Below are 27,972 nucleotides of genomic sequence, written 5' to 3'. Positions count from 1 at the left end.
ATTATCGCTTAAGCAAGATGTGTCACTTTAAGTTTAAAAGTCACTTAAAGTTTTATCAAACATTTAACTTAAACACTGAAACGCAATTTTAAGGGTTATTGCTTCCTACACACGTGATCAATTATTTTATATTGAATCTCAGGAATAATGTAAACCTAAAACTGGAGGCACCTTACGTTAATCTTAGGACATCAGCTGTACACTACACCCATGGATGCTAAACCTGCAAGTGATGTCACGTTACACTCTTTGTGAAGTGATCAATTGTAAATTAAAAAAAATAAAAAAGTAAAACGTGTGCACACTGGTGGAAATCGACAATCATGTTTATTCAGATGAGTTGACAGAAATATCTTAGATATACTAAAAAATAACTTTCCATTCAAGTCAAAAACATGCAATGCGAAATATTGGTGAAATAATGGTGAAATATTGACAAGCACTGTGAAAATACAGAATATGTGCAATAGAGTCACCCCACACACCTAGGAATTAAGATGTCAAAACTAGCCAGGACTATTTTTAGTGTTGTTGTGCTTTACAACAAACCGCCCAGTGGATAGTTTTACTTCTACATTACACATTTGAAATGTTGTAACACAGTTAGTGAAATTCAGAATAGTAACATATCCTTAGTATATCCATAAAGTAGTGGAATGTGTTGTTATTAAATACTGTGTAAAAGATGATATTTTCTTTGATAAAATACTACTCAAGCGAAATATTCTGAAAAGAGAAATTATGATTATTTCACAATTTGGCTTTCTTCCCCAAGAGAGCAGGAGCGCTGAGGAAGTTGGTACACCTCCCTAAGAGGATCATTTTCTGTAGATTACAAATACCAATATATAAAACACTCCCACATCCATTCTCTGTGCATGCTACAGACCGTCACAAATCTAAAAGTTGTCATACAACAATTGTTTTGGTGAAGCTATAATGTTCAGTATTTGTAGAGTTGTTCAGCTGCAGTCATGCTGTTGAATTGGACTGCATTACTTTGAAAGATGCTTATAATAATATATATATCTTATGCGTTTATTGTAAATCAGGTTATAAAAAAGAAAAACTGAACATTATTAACTTACGGTTTATTTCAGGGCTATTATATATTAACTAACCCATTCAACAGGAGACATTGTAAATATGTAAGGCAATCCAACATAATGTAGGTGAATCCATAACTGTACAATCCACTTTATAGAGCTAAACTTGCACACTTTCTACAATATTATTAAAAATACAAATTAATACCACATAAAATAATACTTGATGTGAAATGTTAGATATTAAATACACATTGCATTTCGTTGCTTTCTTTGGCTTTACTCTATTATTATAAAAAGTGTCAGTAACATACTGTAGGCCAAAAAAATCTATTGGAGAAAAACAGAAGTTGAACCACCTGTCATTAAGGCTTTTAAGCCATTTTATTATTTGGTACCACATGTTTCTATGTTCTCTTACAGTTATTTGTCATAAAGTTATATATATCTAGATAGATAGATATCTAGATATCTAGATATCTAGATATCTAGATATCTAGATAGATAGATAGATAGATAGATAGATAGATAGATAGATAGATAGATAGATAGATAGATAGAGCAGTGAAATTTAGCAAGCATATGAAAATGCAGCAGTTGAGCCAAAAGGCACTGGACACGTAAAAGGTAAACTTACTAACTCGCTACTCAACAATCTGAGTGATGACCCATTTTTGAATTTCAGGCTTAAGACATGACCATTAGTGCTTTGGAGCTGTTCTATTCAATTTAAAGGATAAAAAAGGAGAGAGATCCACTAAATGACCAACCTACAAAGATATAAACCCCACAAGGTCTATGTTATATGATTATCAGTTATGGAAATGACATTTCTTCCATGTGTGACCACTTCATCTTGACATTTCTCTTTCCCTCCCTCCTATGGCTTGACTGTGCGTTTACTTCCGTGCAACAGTTTCAGACAACTTCTTCAACCTTTTCTTCAGCTCGAGAGGAAATTTCTCATAGCACTTCTTACACACTGGCTTCATGTCAAACTCCACAAACTTATTCCTGTGAAGAAAGACAAATAATTATAGGCTAAAAGACAGCAGTCGTCACCAGTCCCAGTATGTACATATCTGTATTATTCATATGTTGAGTAGCAAGAAAATACAGTGGTAACTTTTTGGTTTGTAGCTGATCTGAGATTCATATATTGTATGCTCTTACAAATCCTGCAACGCGACATAGCGTGATGCACATGTACTATGAAAAACAAAACAAAAACACACAAGATGGTGATCAGTGACCATAAGTAAATGCTCTGATGGGGATTTTTATTTTTTAGCACCAACTGAAAATAGCTTCTTTTTTTTCATATTTTTGCTAATATCCTCACGTTGTCTTTGTACTGTAGAAGACTTCCTTTATGTAAAGACATAAAGGAAGGTCAGGGGAAAATAACACAACAGCAACATTTTTCTTTATTTAATAGTTCATTTTACAGTATTTGATTTCTTATTCGTTATTTTTATAGCAACATTTTTCTAATAAAAATCTAGCTAAATACGTAAACTACATAATTAAGAGCCACTACTCATTCTTGGTCTCTTTGTTTTGTTTGTTTTTTTAGGCTTAATAAGCCCCCAAACCACTTTGGACTATAAAAAGTAAATCCAATCTAAAACCTGATCAGAGTTTTCAGTGAGAATTGCTGAAAAGTTAGGAGTGGGTGTGGGTGCACATCTAGCAATTTCTTAATCTTTTTATCATAAGAATTCTTGAACATTTGAGATATTTTCTAATAACTACTGCACACGTTTTAATAAAAACAATCTGGCCCCCTTGATTGTATCTTAAGACAGATAACATTAGATATACCAAAGTAGATCGACCTGGGATTCTTGAATAAAATATATTTTGGTAACTATAAAGCCTTTGAATAGGCTGAGTGTATACTTGTGGGCTTTTTGTATTTAAAGCTTTTATTAACACTAACAGTCCACTCTTAGCATTTTGCCCCAAGCTGTGTCTGGATGACACTCACTCTAAAAGCAGCTAATCCCTGACAGGACCAATGCACATCCTAAATCCAGTGGTATCCCAGGACTTACAACAGCCCGCCAGAAAGCTGCCTTAAGTGATTAAGGCTTTAATGTATATGCCTGGACAAACCATGAGACCCAAGAAGCAAAGCCTTCCCTTTACCATGTGACTGAACTTATTTTCCTGTTTGCATAGCACAGGTTACCAGAGTACATGCCTTAATCCCAACTACTGCTACTGGCTGAAAAGTGGATCATGTACGGAAAAATGTCTAGTGTTAGGCTAAATAAATGTAAAGTTAGTGTCTATTCATCTACTGCTTCCAAGAAAAATGGGGAAATTATTCCTGTGGAATATGGAGTAAAAGTGTAATAAGCATGTTCGAAATACAACAATGAAACATCAGAAAAGTAGACACACTAAACAATGAAGAAAGATGGAAACTGACCAAAGGAAGAGTAGTGGAAATGAGGAGAAAGAGAGGTTCACAAACACATAGGTATCAATGGTTTCTTCTTCTTCTCTTTTGAGTCACGTTCACGTTTGGCCAGCCGCCGTTTTATGTCATCAGGCAGGTGCTCGTAGCAGTGCTTACAAACCGGCTTCAGATCTACCTCCACAAACTTATCCCTGACAGAAGAAGGAGGACGAAGGGATGACAAGAGGTGTGAAAGATAGGGAAGAGAAGACGAAGGAAAGTTAAAGAGAATGGGTAGAAAGACAACAAGGATGAAGGAATAAAGGGGAGGGAAAAAGGGATGTAAAGAGAAAGATAAAAAGTAGGAAGAGGAGAAGAGATGAATATAAAAGCAGAGAGAGACAGGGAAGGAAGCATACAAAGGGACAAAGACGAGGGATGGTAAAAGGGAGAAGAAGTGAAGAGACAAGCCCAGGCAGAAAAAAGGTTAAAAGAGAAAGGTGGGAAAATCAGGACTGAAAACACTTAACAGCAGCAAAATAGTTCCAGATGTAGGGTTGTTTTTAAAGACTCAAATGGCAAGCAGCAGAAAGAGTTTGGCCAATTCACAAGTGAGGTGCTGACAGTCTTCGTAGAAAATAATGAATAACTACCTAGTATGTAAACAATCCACTATAAATGTATGGAGTAATCCCACTCCATAGCGACAGTATTCATAGTGATGGGTGTCCCTGTAAGTATTACTTACTTGAGGGTGAGCTTGGTGTTGCAGGTAGAGCAGGCAAAACAGTTGACACACCAAGCCTTGTTAAGGGCAGAAACCACTGCAAAAACAGAAAAAAAGAAGGAAAATACTCTCACATGAGGTACCAATTTACATTACTGTAATGACTAAAGACCTTGTTACCTTTCATTCACGTTTTCAAATGAAAGTGGAAATTAAAAGCTTTCTTACCATCACCTTCAATAACACGGTTGCAGTGGTAGCACACATCTCCAAATAGCTGAGTGTGACATGGAGAAAAACAAAGCAACACGGTGAGATATACATAGTATATATATGTATCATTATTTATGAAATTATGCAACCCAATGCAGCTCTGACAATCTTCATCAGTTAAAATAAGGCACTGTGTTTGGATGCCATGCAAACAAACAAAGGCTACAGGAGCTAATTTAGGTGGTGGGTTTCCTAAAGGGGAGTTTTTATGTCACAGTCTTTGTCTTCCAATGTTCATACTGGGAGTTGTTCAAATTAGTGTATTTAGTCAGAGAAATAAACTTTTTTCTTTAGCTAATAAAATAGAACTTGATAATAACATAGACTGTCTTGTACCATTATAGTATTTATACTGTATACTGTACATGTATACAAAAATGTAGACAAGAATCTACCATGGCATCAAATATGTCACCCACAAATGCCCTCACATACAAAATAAGTATGGGGTTTACACAAAAACATTTACTGTATAAACTGTTTGCATTTCTTATTAAAATGTCTGCCTGTTGCTGCAGTTCAATGTCAATGAATATGAATACCTGATAAAAAAAAGTTTTTAACTGCACTCCTATTTGAAGTAACTTTAAAAGTTGAGAGATAGTGTATCAGAATTTCCCCAACACGACCACACCCTGTCATTTTATCATGATGTCGCCAGCAGCCCTGGCCAAATGCACGAGCCTTGTTTTGTACTAATTTAGACTTTGGTGTTACGAGCTGAGCTTGTTGTGATAACTTGCATACTATAAATGGAGCCAGAGGAGAAAAGAGAGTTCATGTCAGGAAAAACAGAGCATGTTTAAAATGTGATTTGTGTGCTTACTCATAAATACTGCTTATACTGTGTTCGACAGGATCCTGTTGAGTTACCTGGTTGTAGTGGGTTTCGCAGTAGGCAAGACCCTTGCGTTCGTAGTGACGGTGTCCCAGGAAGGGTTTCTCACACTTAGCACACACAAAATGCTGCAAACAAACCAATGGCCAAGCATATATGGTTAGCACAGCCCTTCTAGTCACTATATTATCACATTCAGACCATGTTACAGGCAACAGCACAGTCTGGCTTTGGTATTATCAGGTTAGGCCACAACCAGATCAGCACAGTCCAGATGTCCTGTTACAGCTTCCAAACAGAAACCAGAGGGCAGAGAAAGTACAGAATAAGGACCTGTAGAGGGTGCACCAATCCCCCAGACAAACGTGTGACAGACATTCAAGCCAATTGTGCAGTGTTTCTCATAATGTGCAATTTAGCTGTCACAACTCACTCAAAGAAGACAGCATATTATGTGTCTGTGTAAAAGGACATTATGGATAAGTACCCCAGAGCATGGTTACAGAATAATGGATTTTTATTCCGCTATAGAGGCAGGGAGATTGTGGCCAGGCAGGGAGACACGGGGAACAGGGGGCATCAGGCCAATTCTTTTCCTCTCACCATGTCAAAATGTCTCTCACAATAGGCTCGACCACCTCGTTCATAAAATGGGTGGCCCTGAAATGGGCGTTCACACACAGTGCATACATGATGCTTCAAGAGGGATGGCAGGGAAACAGTCATAAAATGTGGACAGACAGAGGAAAAGATAAAGAGAATGAAACCAGAGGACAAAACAATAGACTGTAGATAACAAAGCTTGGAGATATGGCGCTGAACTGTGGAGGCAAACTGATAAAAGTCTAAGTCAAACATAACGAATTAGACATTATAAAGAGCACTGTATGAATTAAAAAAAAAAGAAAAAAACTATAGACACACAAAAAAATGTGCATAGACATAAAATTAACAGCTATTTCAAATACAGTTAGCAAAATGGTGCAAAATAGAACTAGACTATCTAGGATTTCAAATTTAAATATGGCTAAAAGCAATCTGTCAGTCAATACTAAACAAAATGCTCTGAACGCATCATCCTAAAACGGCAAGTGTATAACCAACGTAGCCTACTAAGCTATCTCCAAATGTTTACTGTTCCATATCGCACCTCCACATGCCACTGCTTGCCCATGGCATTAACCACACGGCCCTCTATAGGTCTCCTACAGGCCCCGCAGATAGGGACTCCCATCTTGTCATGGCAAGGCAGACAGTAGAGCTCCCCCTTCAGCTCTCTGGCATCAGCTGTTAGCTCTTTGCTACAGAGACAGAGAGATGTATCATCATTAGTATTGCAATCGCACATCAGTAACGTCACCAGGTCAGAATATTTCTATTTACGAAACATTAATCCTCTGTGCCCTAACTCACCCCTAAGTATCATGAGATTAGCTCTGCTCGCAAAACAGCAGAAATGCAACGTCAGGAGATTATTAAAAGTGAAAACATTTTTGTGAAAAAAATGCAAATGCAGTTGGGCCCTTAAGTTGTAATCATAATGCAAATAAAGACCACCCAAATTCCATGAGTAAATTTGACTCAGTCAGAAAATGGTTCCTTTTATGTGAAAACATAATTGCAGCTACATAGTTTGTCCACCAGAGAGCACTATAATTTTGTGACAGATTGAAAAATACAGTTGAGTATTATAATATAATACAATATTTTTTCGGATCCCTAGAATGATATTTTAGCTTCTAACTTCATCCAACCTATTTACTCTTTATTTCTGACAACCCTGGTCTGATCACACTTTTTTCTAATCAGTGTATTTAAATGCATAGGGCAAATTTGATAATCATAGGATATCTGCCTGATGTCAACATTCTCAAATCACTGTGGACAAACTATGAAAATAACCTGGCAGAATCATGACTATAACAAATGAAGCCTGGCATTGAGTAGAAACATCACCATCCATAAGTCTAAACCTGAAGTATTTTCAGGAGTATTCGCAACCTGCCGCAGCTTGTATCTACCACTGAGTTTATGGAATATTTGTTCCTCTCACGGTCTTCATGCTCTAAATGATTTGATAGTCTAACACAGGTGAACAGGTCTGAAGCATAGGTTTACCCGCAGTTGCTGCAGTTGAAGTGATCAGGGTGGTAGGGGTCGTTTTTGAACAGCAGAGGCCGCTCCTCTATAATAGCGTGACACTTCTGACAAATGTACTTGCCAAGACCCCGTGCTTTCTCTCTGTTGTGGCATGGACGACACAGGTGCCTAAAGGGAAAGAGAAAGAAAAACACAGATATACTTAATTACATCCAAAATATATCTCCTAAATAATATAGCATTTTCTTGTACTTGTTTGTAACAGTTATTTTTACATTATGTATATCCAGATTTTCTCAATTTAAGTTATGTGAAGGTTTCCCTTGATACAGAAAACTTGAACAGCTTGCTAATTGTCCTGATCCTAATGAAGTCTGTGATCGACAACAGCAAGGCATAGAACATTTCTTAATTAACAGTGCCTTTCAACTCAGCAGAACACTTCATCATAATTGAGAAGGTTCAAAGAGAAGGTCTTTAGAGTTGGCCAAGTGCATAGTAATCATGTAATCATGAGTGATGAGTGTCTGGCTGCAGAGGAACTGACCTTCCAGCATTTTTAACAAATCCAACATCAGCCAGCACAGCATCACAGATGTTGCAGCGGAAACAGTCTGGATGCCAACTGTTGTTCATGGCCTTGATTACACGGCCAATAATAAATTCACCTGAAAAGCAACAGAAGATTATAAATATATATTGTTTAACAAGGAATGTCATGTGAAGACTACATCTTCACATGACATAGAATAAAATCAGATATGTTTCAATGCAGTTCAAATATTTACCACACAGGCGGCAGCAGGGAGCAAACAGCATCTGGAAATCATGTTCACAGTATTTCCTGCCTTCGAACTGTAAATAGAATTTAAACAATTCGTACAAAAATAATTAAAGCACAAAACAGTACAAGCAAAGTATATTCCAAACTAATTATTTAAACTCAAGAAAACTGCTATATGTTGATCATGTCAAATACAACAAAAATGAAAGGTAAACAACAAGACAAGTCGTTTCATACTTCCAAATTTTCTTCATGTATAGGCTGACTACTCCTGTCTAACAAATAGTGAGGGCTTTTAGTCAAGTTTACTGTTGTTTATGTATGGCAACAGGAAGATTTATTTACAGAAAATCAAAGATTAGCATTTTGCTTTTGGCATTGATGTTTATATTGATCAGAGTACTCACTCTTTGATAAAACAACTAACACAAAGTGCATCAGCCTTCTAGGTAGACATCTGGCCTTGTGTCAAGGCTGGCAAAACAGCTTACTGGAAATAGGCTTCAAGTAATTCAGTACTGTATTAAAGTAGCGCTCAGATGTCATTGTTTACTTCAGCAGATGTACATGTTTTAACAGCCTAAACGTGGACAGTATCTACAGCAACTGCCCCTAAACCATTGTGACCATTACAAAATGCATTTTAAGCTGCACCTACTGATTTGTCCAAAGATGCTTTAATGTTGTATGTATTTAATATAACAAACGAGCATGCAGCAAACCTACATATATAGGAAGTGCAGGTAGGAGCTCTAAGCTGCAGTGCCATTAGGTAAATGTAGGTTCATCTGGTAATTCTCAGTGATTCACATTGTAAAATGAAATTCATTGCAAAACCAAAACCATCACGACCTATCTTTAATTGTATTATGAAAGGTAAACTCGAAAAACACTGTTAGGATGAAGTGTTACCTCATAGAAGAGTCCCTCAGGGAACTGCTGGAAACATTGGGCACAAACAAAGCACTGCTCATGATAAAGTTCCCCGTTACTATTCACGATCTTCTCTGCTGGAGCAAAGCCACTCTTGCAGCGCTCACACATCGCATTGGCCAGAGCACTGGCCATGTTGCTGAGAAGAGGAAAAAACAAAACAAAAACATAATCAGGATCACATTGCATAATCACCCGTGGACATAAAAATATTTTATATACAACGTACATAACTCAAACAACAAAGATGGCAGTTATTGTTATATTTTGTCTAAAAAGACAGAAAAACAGACATTAATGTTAACCAAGGAAGAGCTTGAACTAAACCAAGCCCATTTTAGAATTGAAGAGTCAGAGTGGATTGACTACATTACTCATGTTCCTCTAATACCAAAGAAGACAAGACTCATAATGCAGCGGGCTAACATGTGTAATCACATGTTAGTCTTTGCTCTAATGCTGTACTGTATGTGAGTAATGCTTGAATAAGGAAGTACATAGGAGGCCGTGCACACACAGACACCTGAAGACAAAGAGAAAAATAGAATGATGGGATCATAGCAATTGACTAATCTGTGTTGAATGAACAGCAATATTACCTAATATTGGTAGAATTTGATAGTTATAGCTACGATGTTATCAGCGTGATCACATGATGGAGGTGCATATTAGGTCTGTCACAGTGTAAAATAAGGGTTATCTAATGTAGGAAATAAGAGTATATAACCCTAGGTTTTTACTAGTCAGGCATGCATCCTTTTACTGCATGGGGACACTGAGTCAGTCTGCATCAAGAATTCCAACACGACCAGAAGTGCACTGTGGCCAACAGAAGATGTTCAAGCACCCGCCCAACCTGGCAGGACTGCCATGGGTAGTTAGGCCTTCAGGTCTCCAGATGAGATTCCAGTACAAAGAAGGCAACCAGAGGGTTTCACCATGCAGAAACCAGGGACTTATTCTACAACTGTTTTTTTCCATTCTTCAACCAGCCTTATTCTTCTAACACAAAGAGATGTTGTAAGTAGAATAATAGTTAAGACAAGGCCAGAGTAGTTACATGATTGATTCTTGAATTGTTGATTTTATTATTTTAAATACTGTTGTTTGCTGTTAGCTTTTGCATCTGCTAATCCTTGTCCAAGTAAGAGAAATAGAATAGCTGAATGAATTCCTTCACCTCAGCCTAAATATAAACCTCATCTGTTCATCCTCATGAAGGGTAGTATTGACCACCTTAATGTAAGGACTGACCTGGACTATTGTACAGTAGTAACAGTGTAATAAATATGTAAGAAGGCAGGACAAAATCACCGCAATAAAACTCAATGGGTAGAGCATCGGGTTGGCATACAGAGGGCTGCGGGATCAAATCCTACGCCACTAGGTGTGGCTCCACCCAGCCACCAAGGGCAACCTTGGTGCCAGTCCTGAGCCTGGATTTAAAAAATTAAATAAAAATGGGAGAGTTGCAGCAGGAAGGCCATCCAGCATCAAATTCGTGCCAAATCAACATGCAAAACACGTTCCGCTGAAGGGTCAAGCCGAAAGCCGTTGACCTTTAATCTCTTGCAATAATTATTGACAATTTTACAATCAACTTACTACATTATGCTATTATCTTTCCTGAGAACCACTGTTATTGAGATTCTTACATATGTACAATTCTCAAAAACAGGACTGTTACGGAAAATGTGGGACAGGCCAGAGCATCGGCCGTGGACAAAAATGGCAAATCTTTTTTAAGGGTTATTTAATTGGCTTTTGGGGCATTTATTTGACAGCACAGACACACAGGACACCAGGGAATCAAGAGCAGGGTATGATACTGTATGCAATAAAGGTCCACCGGTCAGGATTTGAACTATGGGCGTTGCAATTATAAAGTACACGTCTTAACTACTTGAGCAACACATGCCTCAAAATGGCTAAATTTGAACAGGGTGTTCTTCCCCTTTTAAATGCCATGGGCTTAGATTTGAGTCAGTTTCAACAACACCTCTCTGATTCAAATGCTGACATAGAATCATAGAGTTTGTATGACTTTAATCCGATACTGCGCTTTCTGCAAAGCACGACTATATTATATCAAAGGGGCAGGGGCACAAGCTAATTATTAATTTATATTGGAAAGACCACTGCCAGAACCTGCAGCACAAATGTAGCCACACATAAACATCTGCCACAATGCTTCAAGTGTAAGGTATTTACGCCCTTATATCCCCATGGCATTTGTTATCGTTAGCTAATTACACAAGTTAGTTTGTATCTGACCAGCCTAAATTAATTATCAATGGAGTTTTAATCAACTGAACATATGAGCCTAAGTCTCCTATTTAGGGATGAGTGTAACAGATGAATGTGGGGATGACTCCAAAGGAAAAGTTTAAAAACAAAACAGGTGCACACCAAGCACAAGAAGCTTTAGGTAGAAAACATACTTGTTAATCACTAGCAGTAGCCCGATGCTGAAACACACAGCTAAGTACTCAAGGCAAACTGTAACGAAATAGGAACTGGATGCAGGCCGAGATGTTAAAAGAGAAACAGTAAACGGAACAAATGATGATACAAACCATACTGGCAAAATACCAAAGTGTCCAGGCAATACACAAACACACACCACTATGTTAAGTTTTTGTTTTTAAAGAGTGATGTCATCAGTTTTTTTTAATTTAGTAAGCTTAATTTTAGAATCAACAAGATATTCAATAACTTCCAGACACACTGCTAATCCCTACTCTGTTTTGGGCCTTAACTAGTGTACAAACTCCCTATTGAGATGTAAAAAACAGATGTAAGCAAAAATGTTCATCTTGGTTCAGTCTTCACAACCTTATCAAATACATATTGTTCTATATACCCTGTCTGGCTTGATATCACACACACCGACAACCCTGCCCCGTCTGAAGGATTTGTGGGAGGAAGTGATACATCCCTTAGGCATTTCCACCCTCCTATCTGCTTCTGGCACCATGATCGAGTTAAGAGACAAGCTTATAAGCAGTTGTAGAAAATCTAAATAACTCAGTGAAATGATCAATTCTTTGAGAGGAAGAACACAAAACAAAACAAAAAAACAGAACGACTAATTAGTCTAAAGGAGTCAATAGTGTGTCAAGTATGTGATCCCCACAAACTATGTTCCATTGGGTGGAGAGAACATGAAAGCTGTCAGGCATGCACCACCCAGACCCTCCAAAATGTGTGGAACTTTACTGGCATCAACAAGACTTCAGGTTTAGCTTAATTACAAACCTACTTTGCTTTATGATGAAGCACAACACATCTGTTGGGTACACATGTGTACAGTTCCTGTACCTCTATATTCAAGTGTGGATGGTTTGTGTAATTTCATAAAAACTACTGCACATTAAAAAAAATTCTTTCTGCACCAAGAAAGGCATTGTAATCATAAAGACAAAGGATTTCATAAAACCACATATAACTGGGCATCCTGTTAACCCACCAAGCTGGCTCATGACTATAAATGGAGCCTGGTTGTCAGTTAAAGGAAAGGACGCAGACAATCACTTGTGTTATGAATTCCTTCTGTTCCCTCCCTCTTCTGGTCTCCTTTTCACTCTTCAGTTCTTCTCTACTGCAGCTCCCCTACACTGTGTTTAAGCACCTCTGCAGTTTCTAAATATACAGGTAACCATCAATATTTATAACAATGTTTTTCTACCACATTTCCATCTACATGACGTCTTCATTATTTTTAATGGTGTCGGCGATGCCATTCTCCAAACTAACATTCAATCCATTTTGGGTCTACAACAGTTCACATGGTCACAGTTCAACTCCTATAGATGAACATGGAACAGGTTACATTGTAAGTGTGAAAACATGAAACATGTACTGGATAACACTTGTCAAAGACAAAGTTTTAGTAGCTAAACAAATTTTCTATGGATACAATTTATACATCTGTAGTAACCCTAAGTCCATGTTTTCCTAAAAACTGTGATGAGACCACACATACTTCAGGAATAAAATATGTATATTTAGCCTTCCTGTCCTTCAGGCACACATACTTGGAATGACTGTTGGCATATTCTACTTTGCATAACAACTCCCCCTTGGCACAAAAATAGCCCTTCCTGTGTGCTCCCTCATGAAGAGCTACACAAACATGGCACCTATGGCAGCTTAAGCTAACAGGCAAACTGCCTTGTAAACCCAAGCTACTGGAACATCTGAATTCTTCACATTCTGTATCACTGAACCAAACTTGGAGTTTCCAGACTAACATCATACAATTATTTACTCCACTATGATCAGTTCAACTGGCATGCCAGTTTACAAAATAACTGTTTTTAATCTGTGACGGTCATTCAGCAACGTAGAAAATCCCAAACCATACCAAACCATACCATACCAAACCATACCATACCACATACAAGCCTGAGAAACAACCTACATCTACCTTTCAGATCTATTTCCTTTATAGGCTTTACTGAGTGGTATATTTTTGTAGGACAATTATGAATATATTATGCCTAAAAGTGGAGACATGTCCTGAATAAGGATTCATTCATCTAAAGAATCATGTTACAATACATTTAGACATCTATAGGTGCACTAACTGAATACTTTTTTGTAGGCTTTTGGTAGCTCTTTTAAAGAGGTTAAAACAGGCTTTAATCACATGTTTACTACTGAGTAAAAACTTTTCACACCACAGTGTGAGGATTTCTCAGTTTTCTTCGCTTATATAAAGTAACAAAATATATATTTACTAAAAGTGGTTAAGGAAGCAAAATCCAGTCAATAGACTGTATTTCAAGAGTTAAGTGTCACTGCCATCTGTGATAAGATATTGTTTGTTTTATACTGCTGAGCTTTTGGTCCTGTGTACTTACAAGCGTGCATAAAAATCACAAAACTCTTTATAGACTTTCACATCGCTCTTCCGCCTCTGAGATTTGGACACTGGGACTTCAGCCTCTCCAACATCCCCACCCTGAAGCTTCTCGTGGTAACCATTCAATTCGCCATGTGGAACATGGTCCAGGACTTCACTATCCTCTGGTATCATTGGTGGAAGGGCACGGCCGTTTATCTCCATACTCATCAGCAATAGTTGAGTTTAACTACAAAAGGTCCACCGACACCTGTACTAAAGTGAGTGCTGTAAAAACTCCCAGTACTCCAGTAAAATCCTCTGTGCTGGTTCAGCGCTAGTTTCCAGTAATGTAATCCACATAGCAAGGAGGAGACCAAAACACTAATCAGACCGTGCTGGGAGTACTCTCTCTTACTCTTTCTCTCTCACTCCCTCTCTCTATCTCACATACACACACAGACCCTCTCTTACGGACACACTCCGTTTCTCTCATTCCCACATCAGCTTCACTGTTACACACACACACACACACACACACACACACACACACACACACACACTATCCTCCTCTCATACTTGGCATCTATTCTTGGGCAGGTCACTAAAATTAAAGAGCACACCCTGAGGCCTGTCCTGACTAAGGTCATTGTATTACGGTGCGTGCACACGCATACACACACATACCTTTGCTGTAGTTCTAAAATGTTTTATATCCGTAATATCCAGTCTTGGCAAATATCTGCTGATACCATCAATCTTTGTGTGTGTGTTAAACAGCTGGAGCTCTCTGCTCAGAGAGAGATTTAACAACCTGGCTCCAATTGATTATTGCGCAAAGTGGGAATGTAGCACAGGAAAACTAAGAGGCTAAAGCTGTGAGATACTAATAAAACAAAGGGAAAGAAAATACTTCATCTTATGTTTGACATCACAGTATAAACACACTAGCACATGAAATCAAGCTGCAGTATGTTTAGGCAAACATAAAGATGTTGAAATAGGAACCAGATATTGTCCACTGGCTTGAAGTACAGCTTAATAGTTGTATTTGTATTTGATAGATAATGGTACTGGCAGATGAAAATCTGATCCTAAATTTGATCTCAGTTAATGCTAAACTTTTACCCTGTTGATTTTCAATTGCATTTCTGCTTCTCTTGTTTCACCATTATCTATATTGTCTCCTTCTATTGCTCTACTGCCATGCACCTTCTGATGTAGAGCGACACTCGACAGTGTAACAGAGTTTGGCATGTGACACAATAACAAGTGCCACATTTGGCTGTGGTTGCAACAGTGAGTAGACTCTGGTTAACTTAGTTGGAATCTCAACACTTTCAGATTTGTGCTCACCAATTCCAAATTAACTTTTCTACTGGTAAACAATGTCATGTGAGTATCTATGGACGGCTTACTTTTGGCAGTAAATGTCGCTCATAGGATTCAAACTGAGGACATAAGGGAGACAGTGTGAGCCTTCCCCCGAGTGAGTCAGGAGAATGGCTTGAATACCAGTTTAAAACATCTATTTAAAGCAATTACAAAAAATGCTAATACCCACAGAAATTCAATATGGATCTACGCCTAGGCATTTCTTTAAGCCACAAATTTGTGTCTCCTCTGGGTAAATGATAGCTCTTCATGTGGTTTGACCCACTAGCATCTGAAATTATTGACCACTTCCCAAACCATCTAAACAACATCAACCCAGATCTGGAAATATATCTGAGTGAAACAAACATGTTTGACTCTATGTAGGAGAACAGCTGCTACGTTCATGCTGCATAACGAAGGAAAGAACAACAAATATGTGACTGTAAGAAGTGTCTAAACTACAAGTCAAAATTGTTGTGGTCCTGTGAGTATATGAGTATCTATGTGGGTGTCCTGGCTAAAACATTCCTCTGAGATCTTCAGTATAACAGTCTCCTACATAACTCCATCATTCTACAAATAGACACCCAGTGGAGCCTCAACTCCAAACTAGGTGCTGGCAGCTGCTGTTGTGTGTCTGTGTATGTGTGAAATGTTGTATACATAGTGAGAGCCAACTCCGTCTCCTCTAAAAGGGGCTGCCAAACTGCACATAAGATCCACAGTAACCTATTCACCTTATTTTTTTTATTTCTTTAAATCATCAGCTTTATTTTAAACTTTGTCCCTTGTCCTCACATTTACTACTCACTGTTTAATGATCTCTAGCAGGAGACAGTCTGGGTTTGGGAATGAAATGACATAATGAGCCAAACATTTCGCCAGGCACCATTTAAAGCTTTTAGAGGCTTTCCAAAACAGATCGCTGTCTGCATAAAAGTCACCTGCTCTGTAGGGGGAGTCTCTTTCAATGTTAATCAGTGAGGAGTGACAAAGGAAAGGATACAATGGGAAGAGGGGTGGGTGCTTAACAGGAAACACACATAATCCTTCTTTCTGATTACAATCAGTGCAATGATTGAGTTCCACCCAAAGAGGAGGGCTCAAGAATTGGGTAGCTCTCCAGTCCAAACTGGCATGACAATGTGCACTATGACACTGCATTGAGCATTGCAATAAAAAATTATGCAGTATGCATAATTATGCAGTATGCATAATTTTGGCACAGGATAATTTCAGAGTCTTAATATTTACACATGATTAGGTATATGCAGCATGATGCCGGACATGACTCAAACAAACAAATCCTTACTTTTCAAGCAAAATTGCTAAGAATTTCCTAATCCTTAATTTTGAAATTTGAGGATTTGCTGCTTTTGTATTTTTATATCAGTATAAATATCTTTACTTTTTGGATTGTTATTTAAACCGAGAGAGAGAGAGAGAGAGAGAGAGAGAGAGAACGGGAGCGAGAGAGAGAGAGTGAGTAAGTGTTGATATGAATTTCAACCTGAGCTTAAAAATGGCCCCAGCAACTGTCAGCAGTTGACAAAGTGTCTCTGGTGTGTTGCCACTGCAGGATAAACTTCCTTATGGGGTCATTCAAAACAAAAGGCCTGGTGACACAGGCTAAAAGGAAAAGAGGTAGTAAATATACTATTCCAGTGAACTGATCTCTGTGGCAAACAAAGAGCTGAATTAATTCAGAGGATTAAATGCACAGGACTTGTAGCTGTAGTTATACTTAAAAATCCATGTAATGTTAGGAAATATTTAATCACAGAGTGAAAAACATTTTTCTGTTACATTTCCTATCTGAGAAAACAAGCCCTGTAGGCAATATACTGTGATCTTTCAGTTTTCATGTATTTTTCTGGTTGTTTTTGGGAACATCCCAACCCTCATAATTGCATCCACATGCATCTTAGTCCCTCCCACTAAAGATGCAAGAGCACATGGAGAGAAAAGACAAGAGGAGTGAAGAAATGTGGAAATTTGCTCTTAGGGAAATGAGACATCTTTTATGCTGAACCATTATTGGAAGCAATGTCTGTTTCTAATGATCGCATTTCAGATGGATAAGAAGTGAGTCTGACTTAAAAGTTATGTGGCACCTTAAAAGTTGGTTTAAAGTTTGTATTTGCTTGAATACACACTGTCCAGACAGTGAGAGAAATGATGACTGATAAGCTTTTGTTCACATTCTTAAACCTCAATTAAATTCTTGGTTTTGCTAATATTATATTAGGCTATAATACTATCAATTATACAGGACTTTCAATTTTGAGAAGTTAGATGGGAAAACCCAAAAGGGTGGGAAATGTTTGCTTGGATGGAGTTATATTTTATTAATAATATGAGTAAATGTACTTTTTTAATACACATTTAATATTGACTCTAATTAATATGTAACATACTTGATACTTTATCAGGCTTTTAAAAATATCAGTTCTTGTATTAATATAAAAACACTACTCTCCATCTAGTTAACATTGTAATGTTGTATCAATAAAGATTTAAATAATTTTCCAAGTCCAGCCTCTTAAATGTGACAATTTGAAGAGGTTATTTTTCTCAAGTGATAGCTAGTGGAGCTAGAGGCTAACTGAAAACACTTGGACTATGTAAACATTGTGATCAACTTTTGACTATTTTTTTCACAATGTTAAAACAATTGTTGTTTTTTACCTTTAGTCCTGTCTTACAATAAGGCCAGGTGTATATATCTGCAAACTACATTACCAAACTTTGGGACCAAAGCAATAGTCCTCCCGGCTGGTACAAGACAAGCAAAGTGGAGAAACATATCAAACACACCCTGTTCACACACCCACACACATCCACAAGGACTGTGTCAACACCAACCATAGCAACACAGAAGTGAGGACTGCTTGGACAAAACTGTATTTCTTTTGGAAAGGCAGCCAGTACGTTTACAGGAACACAAGCACACACATACACAGACGTAGCACTCGGTGACACACACTGATTCAGTAACTGTGCAAACATAATTCATGACTAATATGTGCTTTGTTTTGCACGTTTTGTTTCTGACACTTATTCTGACAAACACCATCAAGGGTTCAGTCCCATTTAACTCTACAGGACACAGCCCAAATGCTCACAGTGAGATAGTGTATATATTGTAAGTGATTATTTCAGTTTATTTCTTCAACATATTTATTCATAGCCACCACAGTATCCCTGTGCTGCTAATGCATTTGTATTTGACATTATGGTCTGCTTTTTGTGTGACCATGTTTTGGGTCAGTGCTAATGAGATCTAGTGGGTTGAGTTGCATTAAAAAAACTAAATAAATAAATAGATTCTCATAGGGAAAATACAGTATTTCGAAATGTTATTTATTGCTCAGGTAATGTCCCATGTCCAAGGTACTGTGCCTATGAGAGCGTGTCATCTGTTTAACAGGACTGACTGTATAAGGCTCCTGGCAGAAACTAGTTTTATGACAACAAAATTACTGTGTTTTGTTCTGACCTTTTAACTAGTTAGAATTTATGATTTTACCTGGCAGTGCTGCTACAATGGCAAAAACTTTTCTCACAAAAATGTAATTTTGTCTGTATAAATCTAAAAAAAACTTCATTCACTACTGTTTTTTTTCTAATTCTGTCTCCGTTTCTCCTAAAGATATTTTTGCTGTTATTATGAATAATAATAATACTATATTGCAGTCTTTACATTTGTGATCTGTTGGTGTTGTAACTGTTCAATGATTGGTGGATTTGAACTGAAGACCTTCTAGCTGTGAGGCAGGAGCCCTAACCACTACAATACTGTGATGCCCTGATACAGACTAGGGACAACTCTGAATAAAGAGTTCCCTCTTTCTGTCAATATTTCTCAAATCAATATACCCCTCTTATCATTTCAGGATCATGCATGCACACAAAGGGAGAGAGAGAACATTTAAAACTGAGTGATAAGGACATATTTTGAAATCAATACTGCAAAATGCTGTAGAGGTATAGACTGCTGATCACACAACTCAGAGGCGATATTTATTAATCAAATACTCCAGCACATCTCACTTTATGACACACAGGAAAGGAGTTTTCCTCAAAGCTTCTTTGGTAATGATGGTGTTCTGTAACAACCCTACCCAATGCATTACATTATGCAACATGTTGTCAGACAGCCAAAGTTGATAACTAAACTCATAACTGGCCAATGATAACAAAACTAACCAAAGAGATCACAAGCCACCACATCAAAAAGTCAGTGTTGAGCACAGAATAAGCTAATTTTAAAGAGATTACAAAACCCAAAAATGTGTGAAATTTATTTTATCAGGAAAAACAGGGCCCATGGAAATAAAGTAATCCTTAGCTTGACAAACAACTACATAAAGTTTTTGGTAAATGGGAAAAGTAGCTTTGTAATAGCAAAGCAAAGAAACTGCAACTGATGTGACCAATGACAGTGACAATCAGCTGATTTTTAAAGCTCATCTGAGGCATTTCCACAGGGAATTTTAATAAGCACCCAACTACGGTAAGCGGTAAGCTGTAGACTCTGGCATGCATAAAACTGTTGCACCAACAATATCAACATGGAGCCATTTCGAACTATTTAAATAGGCTTTGAGAAAAAATTCAAAAGAGGCTGTTAAAGTGTTAAAGTGCATGTAGCATATCTTCTTGTAATGTATTGCAATGTTTTAGTTAAGAAGTCTACACACTGACAACAGCTCTCAGAGGTAGTAAGCAGATTATTAGCTGCACAACATGAACTAAGTCATATGAAAGTCATCATGTAGCTGAATAACATTCTTTAGAAGCGCTCTTTCAAAACTCACCTGAGGCTGTGGAAAGCCAGGCTTCCATAGCTGTCCGGTCTCTCCTGTCTCCGTCTATACAAGTCTGAGTTTGACAACTCTTTCAATGTTAAAGAGTTCATCTCCCCTTCACCTCTCACCCTCCCTTCCTTTTTTTTAACCCTTGTCTGCTAGCAACAAAGTCCACAGAAACAGGTCTCAAAAGGAACTGTGTATTAATATTTGATGGCAATATAAAACTCATGTGCTGCTCTTGTTCTCTCTCTCTCTCTCTAACACACACCCAGTGCTCACACCTTTAAGGGAGGGCATACACAGAGGTGTGGTCTCACAGGCTGCACACATACGGGATCAAATCCTCCTCCTCCTCCTGCAGCAGGTAGAGGGGACGTGCCTCAGTGAAAAAGAGACAGAGATAAATAGGATGGGTATTGTCCTTTACTTGCCTTAATTGCCTGCACCCACGATTTGCCCCCTACATCTTTTGCCTCAGTTTTAAAACAAAGCCTGACATAGACAAGAGAAAGAACAAACAGCGGAAGAGGAAAAGAAAGCACTTGCACTCTCTCCTTTCTATTGCAAGCTGCTAGTACTGATAAGTACCAATCACAGGGGGTATCTGAGGGCAGAATCAGACATCGGGTGATATTGGATGTTTAAGGCTCAGTTTATTTTTCTTTTTACATAGGCTATGTACGATTTAACAACCTGCCACAATATCACAAAATATGTGCATCAACACCGGCAGATAAAATAATTCTCCAGAGACCAGGCTGAATTGTACTAAGTTATAAAAAAAGAAAAGATTATGAAAGTTTATTATATCAAGTCCTATATCAAGGACACAATAACCTGGTGTCTCTATGGATAAAAGGGAGTCTCATTCAGGCACAATAACACTGCTGTGTTCTGTTAGTGTTTCAATGTCAACAGTGGCTTAGTTAAAAGGTTGGGAACATACAGGCTGAGTAAATCTGAACATACGAAGCAAGGCAAAGGAAATCACACACTGTGCTTCAATTTGACTGGCTCCTCCCTTCCTCCTCTTCCGTTATAAACTATAAGCAGAAACAACAAACTATTGAGAAATGGTAAAATGTCAATCTATGAATAATTCATAACAATGTTATGTGGGAACACAGGCTCCTCTCTGACAGACACAACACACAGCAGATGCACTTTTTCAGTTGTAGCTGATAGTTGCCTCTTAGACATGTTTGATTAAAAAAAAAAAAAAAAGAGCAGGTGACGTCACCAAATGGAGAGAAGGTTTGGTTAAAGGACTGGAACCAAACTAAGTCAACAAGCTGTTAAAGAACAGACAGATGTTCACATAGCTGTAAAACTGTAATGCAAACTGTTGACCAAAATTAAAAATTATGTTTCTGATAAACACTAAATGAACATGACAGTGTTTTTCTACATTTACTAGAAATCACAATAACTGAATATCATTGTCAATCCATTTTAAGTATTGACCACATTTGACTGATATGCAAGCTGCTAAGTTGTTATTCTTTGTATACCATTCTGTCATTATTTGAACCTGTCATTATAGATTTTGTCTTAAAGTTTGAATATGTGACATCTTTAAAAACCCAGAGTAGTGTGTAGAGTGTACAAAACAGAATGACAGTGAAACTATGTCTCACAGATATGAGCCCTTTGAACACATATCACAGTATGAGCAGCTTGCCTTGACCTGTTCAGCATTCCACAAAAGTTTGACAAACGTACATGGAAATGAAGAATGTGAAAGTTGTCAGTACCATCTCCACATCCTGAAGCAGCTGCAACAGGGTCACAACAGCACAGGCTGGCATGTCTGAGTATGTCATAAGCTGAATCATCCGGTTTTAAGCTTGTTTTCAAGTTTGAGTTTGTAAAAGTTAGTATACAGCCCATTTGGGATGAGCACCCTGTTCAAAATTAGAATTTAGATTCCACTGAAATTGCAATTGTCAATGTGTAACCCATGACAATATGTAATCTGCTTTACTTCCCAAACAGAAGAGAGGATGACACAAGGGCATCTGTGGATTTTGAAAGCTAATTTTGTATTTTAATTGCTTTCTGCTGAAGTTTTGTGGCTACACAAAGCTGTATCTCTGAATGAGCTCTGTCTCTCACTGTCTAATAATCACACACACACACACACACACACACCCAAACGGCAGAAACAGAGCTGACATTTCACATTAGTACCAGATGCTGGACAAACATCCTCTCTACTGCCACAGTGTGGACAACACTTGTAAAACAGCTTCTATCACTCGCAATCTACAACTTGTCACTACTACAAACATGTTTATTTAAATGTGGAATTACTGTTTGTTCACACCTACAATAAGCAAAATATAAAGAGCTTTTTAAATGTCCCAAAAAATATTTCTTAACATATTCCAGTTGTGATAAGGTGAATATCCTTGTCCATCTGTTCTTTAAAGTAATTTAAGTATCTGGCTCCTGATCATTTGCTGCAAAAACATCTCTCCAAAGAAACAATTTGTCATTAAAGCAAAGGTATTTTTGGCATTACTCAAACACATAACAGGAAGTACATATTTAAACATGTACAAACACAGCAGTCCAAATGCTGTGCAACAGTGGCAAAATGCATGCAAAAAAACATATCTGACATTCAGCTGAGTTCAGTAACTAGACTTTGTCCAGATAAAGTCTTTAACATACATACACTGAAGTGTTGCACATCTCTATAAACAATATAATATTTGTATATTTAACATGGAATAAGTCAGGTTAAATTTAGTGGTGCTACTTCAATTGCAAATTAGAACAAGTTAAAACATTGAAATAAACTTTGCTTACCAATGCTTTGTGTCAGGCTGTGCTGAGGATATTACAGTTGTTGCCAAAGTTCCTTTGCTGTCACTTCACACACTCTTACTGCTGTTATCTCAGCCTGTATGGCCACATCACTTCCTGTTAGCTATGGTGTGTGTGTTTGTGTGTGTCTGTGTGTGTGTGTGTTGCAGGGTGTAAATGTTTGTGTCCACTTGTGGAGACGTTTAGATGTAAAGCCAGTACAGAAACCTTATATGTGTTGTGTTCTTTGATTATCAGACCCCCATTCATCAGGATGGAGGGAGGATGTGGGAGGACGAGGGAATGTTAGGTAAATTAAATATGGCGCAAATAAAAGTAAGAAAGGGGGTGAGAAGCCTTAAAACTAGTTCTCATAGATGTGTGATATTAGGTGGTACTATTAGTTGGCAGTAAAGTAGGCGATATTTATAGGAGGAGGTGAGAGGTTAACTCCACAACCACAATAACTGAAACTGATTACGTTTGACTGTGTGTGTATCATAATGACAGATATGCCTTACAATATCTAAGACAACTCCGTCTTATTACAAACACACTAGACAAGGCAACTGTTTGTCTATGTTGTTACCATAACAACACAATAATGATAACAAGTAAACTGCACCTAAACATAACCAGAGTCTTAGTGACACGCTGAAGCATAGAATGTGGAACATTTGTAGATAGAGATGTTATAAAGCCGCAATAAAATGATTAGGAGCATATTATGAACATATTTAAACATGTACAAACACAGCAGTCCAAATGCTGTGCAACAGTGGCAAAATGTATGCAAAAAACATATCTAACATTCAGCTGAGTTCAGTGACTAGACTTTGTCCAAATAAAGCCTTTAACCTACATACACTGTAGTGCTGCTCATCACTATAAACAACATAATAGTTGTATATTTAATATTTTAGTGCCAGCATGACACTAAAAGTCTCTTTGAAACACACACACACCCTACCACTGAGGAACTTCTGTAAGAATTAGCAGATTATAGCTTATTATTTTGTTCCCCTTCCTCTGCCGCAGTACATCAGTTAACTTTAGTGTAGTACACACAATATAGTAGAATTTTGATAAGAAAAAAACATTTACAGAGATGTGAACACGAGAACACACCCAACGGTGGCACTATAGGCCAATATGACAGTTTGCTGCCCTTAAGGACAATTTATGGGGACTTTTAGTGAGTTAGTTACAAAACTGTCTTTGAGAACATGTTATGGAAAAGAATACACCTGAAAACCAGCTTACATTTTGACATGACAAGTTGATATGCGTCACTAGGAAGTTAAAACTCTGACTGACAATAACATAGCAATATCTTAGTTTTAACACACACACACACGTAATACAAAAGCACACATCTGACAGGGCCTCCTTGTACATGACGTTGACGTAAGCAGCAGGTCTGAAAGCTTTGTCTGTTTTCTGTTCTATTCTGTTAATGCAAATATATGTGTAACATCTAATAATTATTAACTAATACTAGCTTGTGGGAGGATGTAGCTCAGTTGGTAAGGCAATCGTCCACTAACCACAGGTTTGATCCCCGCTCCCAGCTATATGTGAAAGTGTCTCTGGGCAAGACACTGAACCCCTAACAGCCCCCTTCCCATCCCCAGCTGTGCAGAGCCGAACCAAGCCAAGTAGAAATTGGGGAGGGTTGCGCCAGGAAGGGCATCCGGTGTAAAAACTGTACTAAATCAACATGTGGACAATGATTCGCTGTGGTGACCCTGAACTCACTGGAAAAGTTGAAAGGACAAAAAACTAAAACTAAAACTAACATAACTTACATTTCCAGCCTTACAATAAATGCATTTAATGTCAAAAGAGTGCTAAGCCTCTATTCTGCTTGCAAAGCCTTAAAATCAGGAAACTAGAAACAGTATGTGCAAGTTACATAAACACATTACACTCCCTCGCACCGCATGCATCAAGTTAATAGACACACAGACCAAATCCTGCATCACACACGTTCAGTGCTCTTCCAAACAAGGACAAGTCCACACTGGAGACTGAGACATTCTTTTAAGCTCTTGTTGTGTCAGCACAATGTGGACTCAGACAAAAGTGCAATGTGTTGGGAATGCAAAAATCATCCAGCAAGACTTGCTCTTTTATAGCTTTTAGTGCCCAAGGTGATTTATAAAAGTCTGCTTCACACAAGGCCATAATTAGCTCAGCGACGCACACAATAGCTTTTACATTAGAGAATAAAATACTGCTCTTTCCAGCAGTCCCCAGGGAACGGATAGTCAGGAAGTGGTTTGGGAAACTACTGTAACTACTGTCCAGTGAACTTGTGTGGACATTCCTGTGCAGGGAGGAGAAAGATGTGTCGGAAAATAAAGAAACATCCTCTTCCCTTTGAAGAGGATTTTTCTAACTGCTATTCCATGCATTTATTCCCACTCACGAGTGTTGGCTGACAAATATATCAACAAGCCTGTATGGCTATTTTGGCATTTTGGAAGTGGAGGATTCTTTCAGCCTATAATTTGTGAATACAGATTTTTTTTTACATTTATTTTGTTTTCTACATGTGTGTGAAGATGGAAACAAGACCAGATTAAAGTGAAACCTGCTTATCCTGATATTAATGTAAATGCTCTGCTTTTATCCAAAGCGCACAATGTTGCTTCTCATTCACCCATTCACCCACACAGCCGTACACCGATGGCGGTGGCTACCTTACAAGGTGCTGACCCACTAGAGTTCTATATCTTGCCAAAGGACACTTCAGCACATAGGCGAGAGTCAAACCATTGACGCCGACTGCCTTACCGACTGAGCTACAGCCACCCCTGTTGGTGGATCTGTGAGCTTGTAGGTTACAAATACAATATCAGTACAAAGTTTCTAAAATTGAACGCAGATCATTAATCATTATTGTGCATTAAGAGGTATGTATTAAAGTACAACAGAATTTAGTAAAGAACTGTAAAAAAAAAACATGATACTAACTTAATGTACTACTGTAACTAAAACTGCACTTCAAGATCTAAGTAGGCGACCGGCATTTCATGGCATTGTTTTGTCAGAGTGGGACACATTTCTGTAGTATCTTTTTAGGACAGAGTATGTTCTGTTTGCTTCAGTTCATGAAACACAACCTTGTTTCAGAAATACAGAGATCTGTGATGTAGTAAGCCAAAAGGACAAGTGAAGCAAGACTAAGTAGTTTAAATCTCATCTAATTATTAAACCACAATAAAATTACACAATGGAAGAAAGGAGGGTAACACCTGGAAACTACAGACGAGATAAAGAGTATTACATTTCAAATACCACATATCTGACTGTGAATACATTATAAGGGAATTACTTAGTTTCTCCCTGAACATAATTAAACAGATTATTATGTTGTAAACTAAGTATTTTAGAAATTACAATATTTCTTAACTATCATCTAAATAGGAAAGTTCATGTACTCAGATGAATGATATGTCTGGAGGAAAACCCGAGTAGAATTACTGAACTTGACAAAGAAATTCTTTAACCTGTCATAAATATGTTTTCCTGTGATTTTAACTGCCTGGTTTCACTTGTACTAACAGACAGATATGGTTAGTGAAATAAGTGAGCACAGCAGGGCAATAATGTAGACCTGGCTCTATCTCACCCATTGAAATTATCTGACAATTATGCAAAAACAATGCTTCATAATAAGCTGTTGCACCACTAACTGCACTGTTAGCAACAACGATGATTCAACTTAGCTAATTTATCTTCTCCTGTATGGTTCAGCTGGGTAGTCCGGGCAAGTTTCACGTTTGCATGAAGCTGATAAATAGCACAAACAGACCGTTTCAGAAAGTTCGGAACTCTGCAGCAACAATAATTCACCAGCTAAATGCTCTCAGCAACAGCACATTGGGGCGCGCAAGTGGGCCCCCAAAGAAATCAGCGTCAGCTAACTGTTGGATAGCTAATGTGCTCTGACCTCCGCTATAAAAGCCTTTTCTTCAATGAACGTAAATTTGTGTTTTTATTCGTTAAAGAAAACCACAGCATTGCAGATTTTTCAATGGGTTTGTCATAACTAAAAGCAGTTTCCTGGGCCCTGAGCGAATAATCCTAACGCAAGCCCGAGACTGTTTTTCCTCTTCTAGTGTCAAATTGTAAACTTTCCAACTTTTCGGTGACTCGACTCTTTAAGGAAAAACACCTTAACTTCGCGCTTACCCATTTGTCATTTCAGTAACGGCGAGCATCTCTGCAATCTCTCCTGGAGCCGACGTTCGATCTTCGGCAGCAGACGCCCAGATGTTGTACAGTCTGGGATGAACGGTAACGTCAGCCAGGATCAGTTTTCACACAGGGAGCGGAATGGCGAACACGGTCTCCGCCTGTCCTCCATCCGTCAATACAGAACTGCCTCCACATACTTCCGCTAGAGACTTTCAAATTAAAAATACAAACAGTAGGAAATAATGAAAAATAAAGGCCATGGGAATTTTTACATCTTCATTCTACATGACAAATTATTCTTTAAAACTAGTCCTTTAATTGCCCCAATCCTTACTTTATAAAATAAACATATATGGTAAAAAAAAAAAGCTTTTAAAAATAAACGATTAGTTCATTATTCATTCATTGAAAGTGGGAAGTTGATGTGTAAGTGGAGTTTTTAATTATAGCCATTTATGGTTTAAAAATTTGTCATAAAAGTGCTTGTTTCGTTTTGTCGACGGTACAGTTGGGCAGCGTTTTGTTTATAGGATTAAACCCTTTGAAATGCAGCAAAAACACAAAAACAGTCCATTAAAGCCCTGGATTTCAAATAGAATAAAACTATAGTTTATAACAACACATTGAAATCTAATCTTTATAACTGCGTATCAGCAAACATTCATCACGAGGCATCTTGCAAAACTTAGGCCTTGACATGGCAAAGTTTAGGAATGATACGAATTAATTAATGACACGACTCTGCGCCTTTATTTTGAAATGCAAATTATAAGTTTCCGGTTTTTCTGTGCATCTGTAGCTGCTTCTCTC

General features: G+C 37.9%; 1 protein-coding gene across 6 annotated transcripts; it reads right to left on the bottom strand.

Annotated features, from left to right (window-relative positions):
* Window positions 1–308: 308 nt before the first annotated feature.
* LOC137132988 (LIM and senescent cell antigen-like-containing domain protein 1) lies at window positions 309–27,334 on the bottom strand. Of its 6 annotated transcripts, none has more exons than XM_067516042.1 (11): window positions 27,157–27,334; window positions 9,088–9,247; window positions 8,180–8,246; window positions 7,939–8,059; window positions 7,410–7,559; window positions 6,442–6,592; window positions 5,327–5,419; window positions 4,409–4,457; window positions 4,202–4,277; window positions 3,484–3,665; window positions 309–2,060 (listed from the first exon to the last, which is right to left on the bottom strand). In XM_067516042.1, the coding sequence occupies exons 1-10, from the start codon at window positions 27,183–27,185 to the stop codon at window positions 3,521–3,523; spliced, it is 1,041 nt and encodes a 346-aa protein (XP_067372143.1). In that variant the 5' UTR covers window positions 27,186–27,334; the 3' UTR covers window positions 309–2,060; window positions 3,484–3,520. The 6 variants fall into 6 exon arrangements, with proteins under 6 accessions (XP_067372143.1, XP_067372144.1, XP_067372142.1 ...); XM_067516043.1 differs by lacking the exon at window positions 27,157–27,334 and adding an exon at window positions 22,960–23,066; XM_067516041.1 differs by lacking the exon at window positions 27,157–27,334 and adding an exon at window positions 20,152–20,397.
* Window positions 27,335–27,972: the final 638 nt, after the last annotated feature.

This window comes from Channa argus, chromosome 9 (genome assembly GCF_033026475.1).
Source record: "Channa argus isolate prfri chromosome 9, Channa argus male v1.0, whole genome shotgun sequence".
NCBI classification, from domain to species: domain Eukaryota; kingdom Metazoa; phylum Chordata; class Actinopteri; order Anabantiformes; family Channidae; genus Channa; species Channa argus.
Note: the sequence above shows the minus strand (reverse complement) of the source record. Positions and strands in the feature narration are given on the sequence as shown.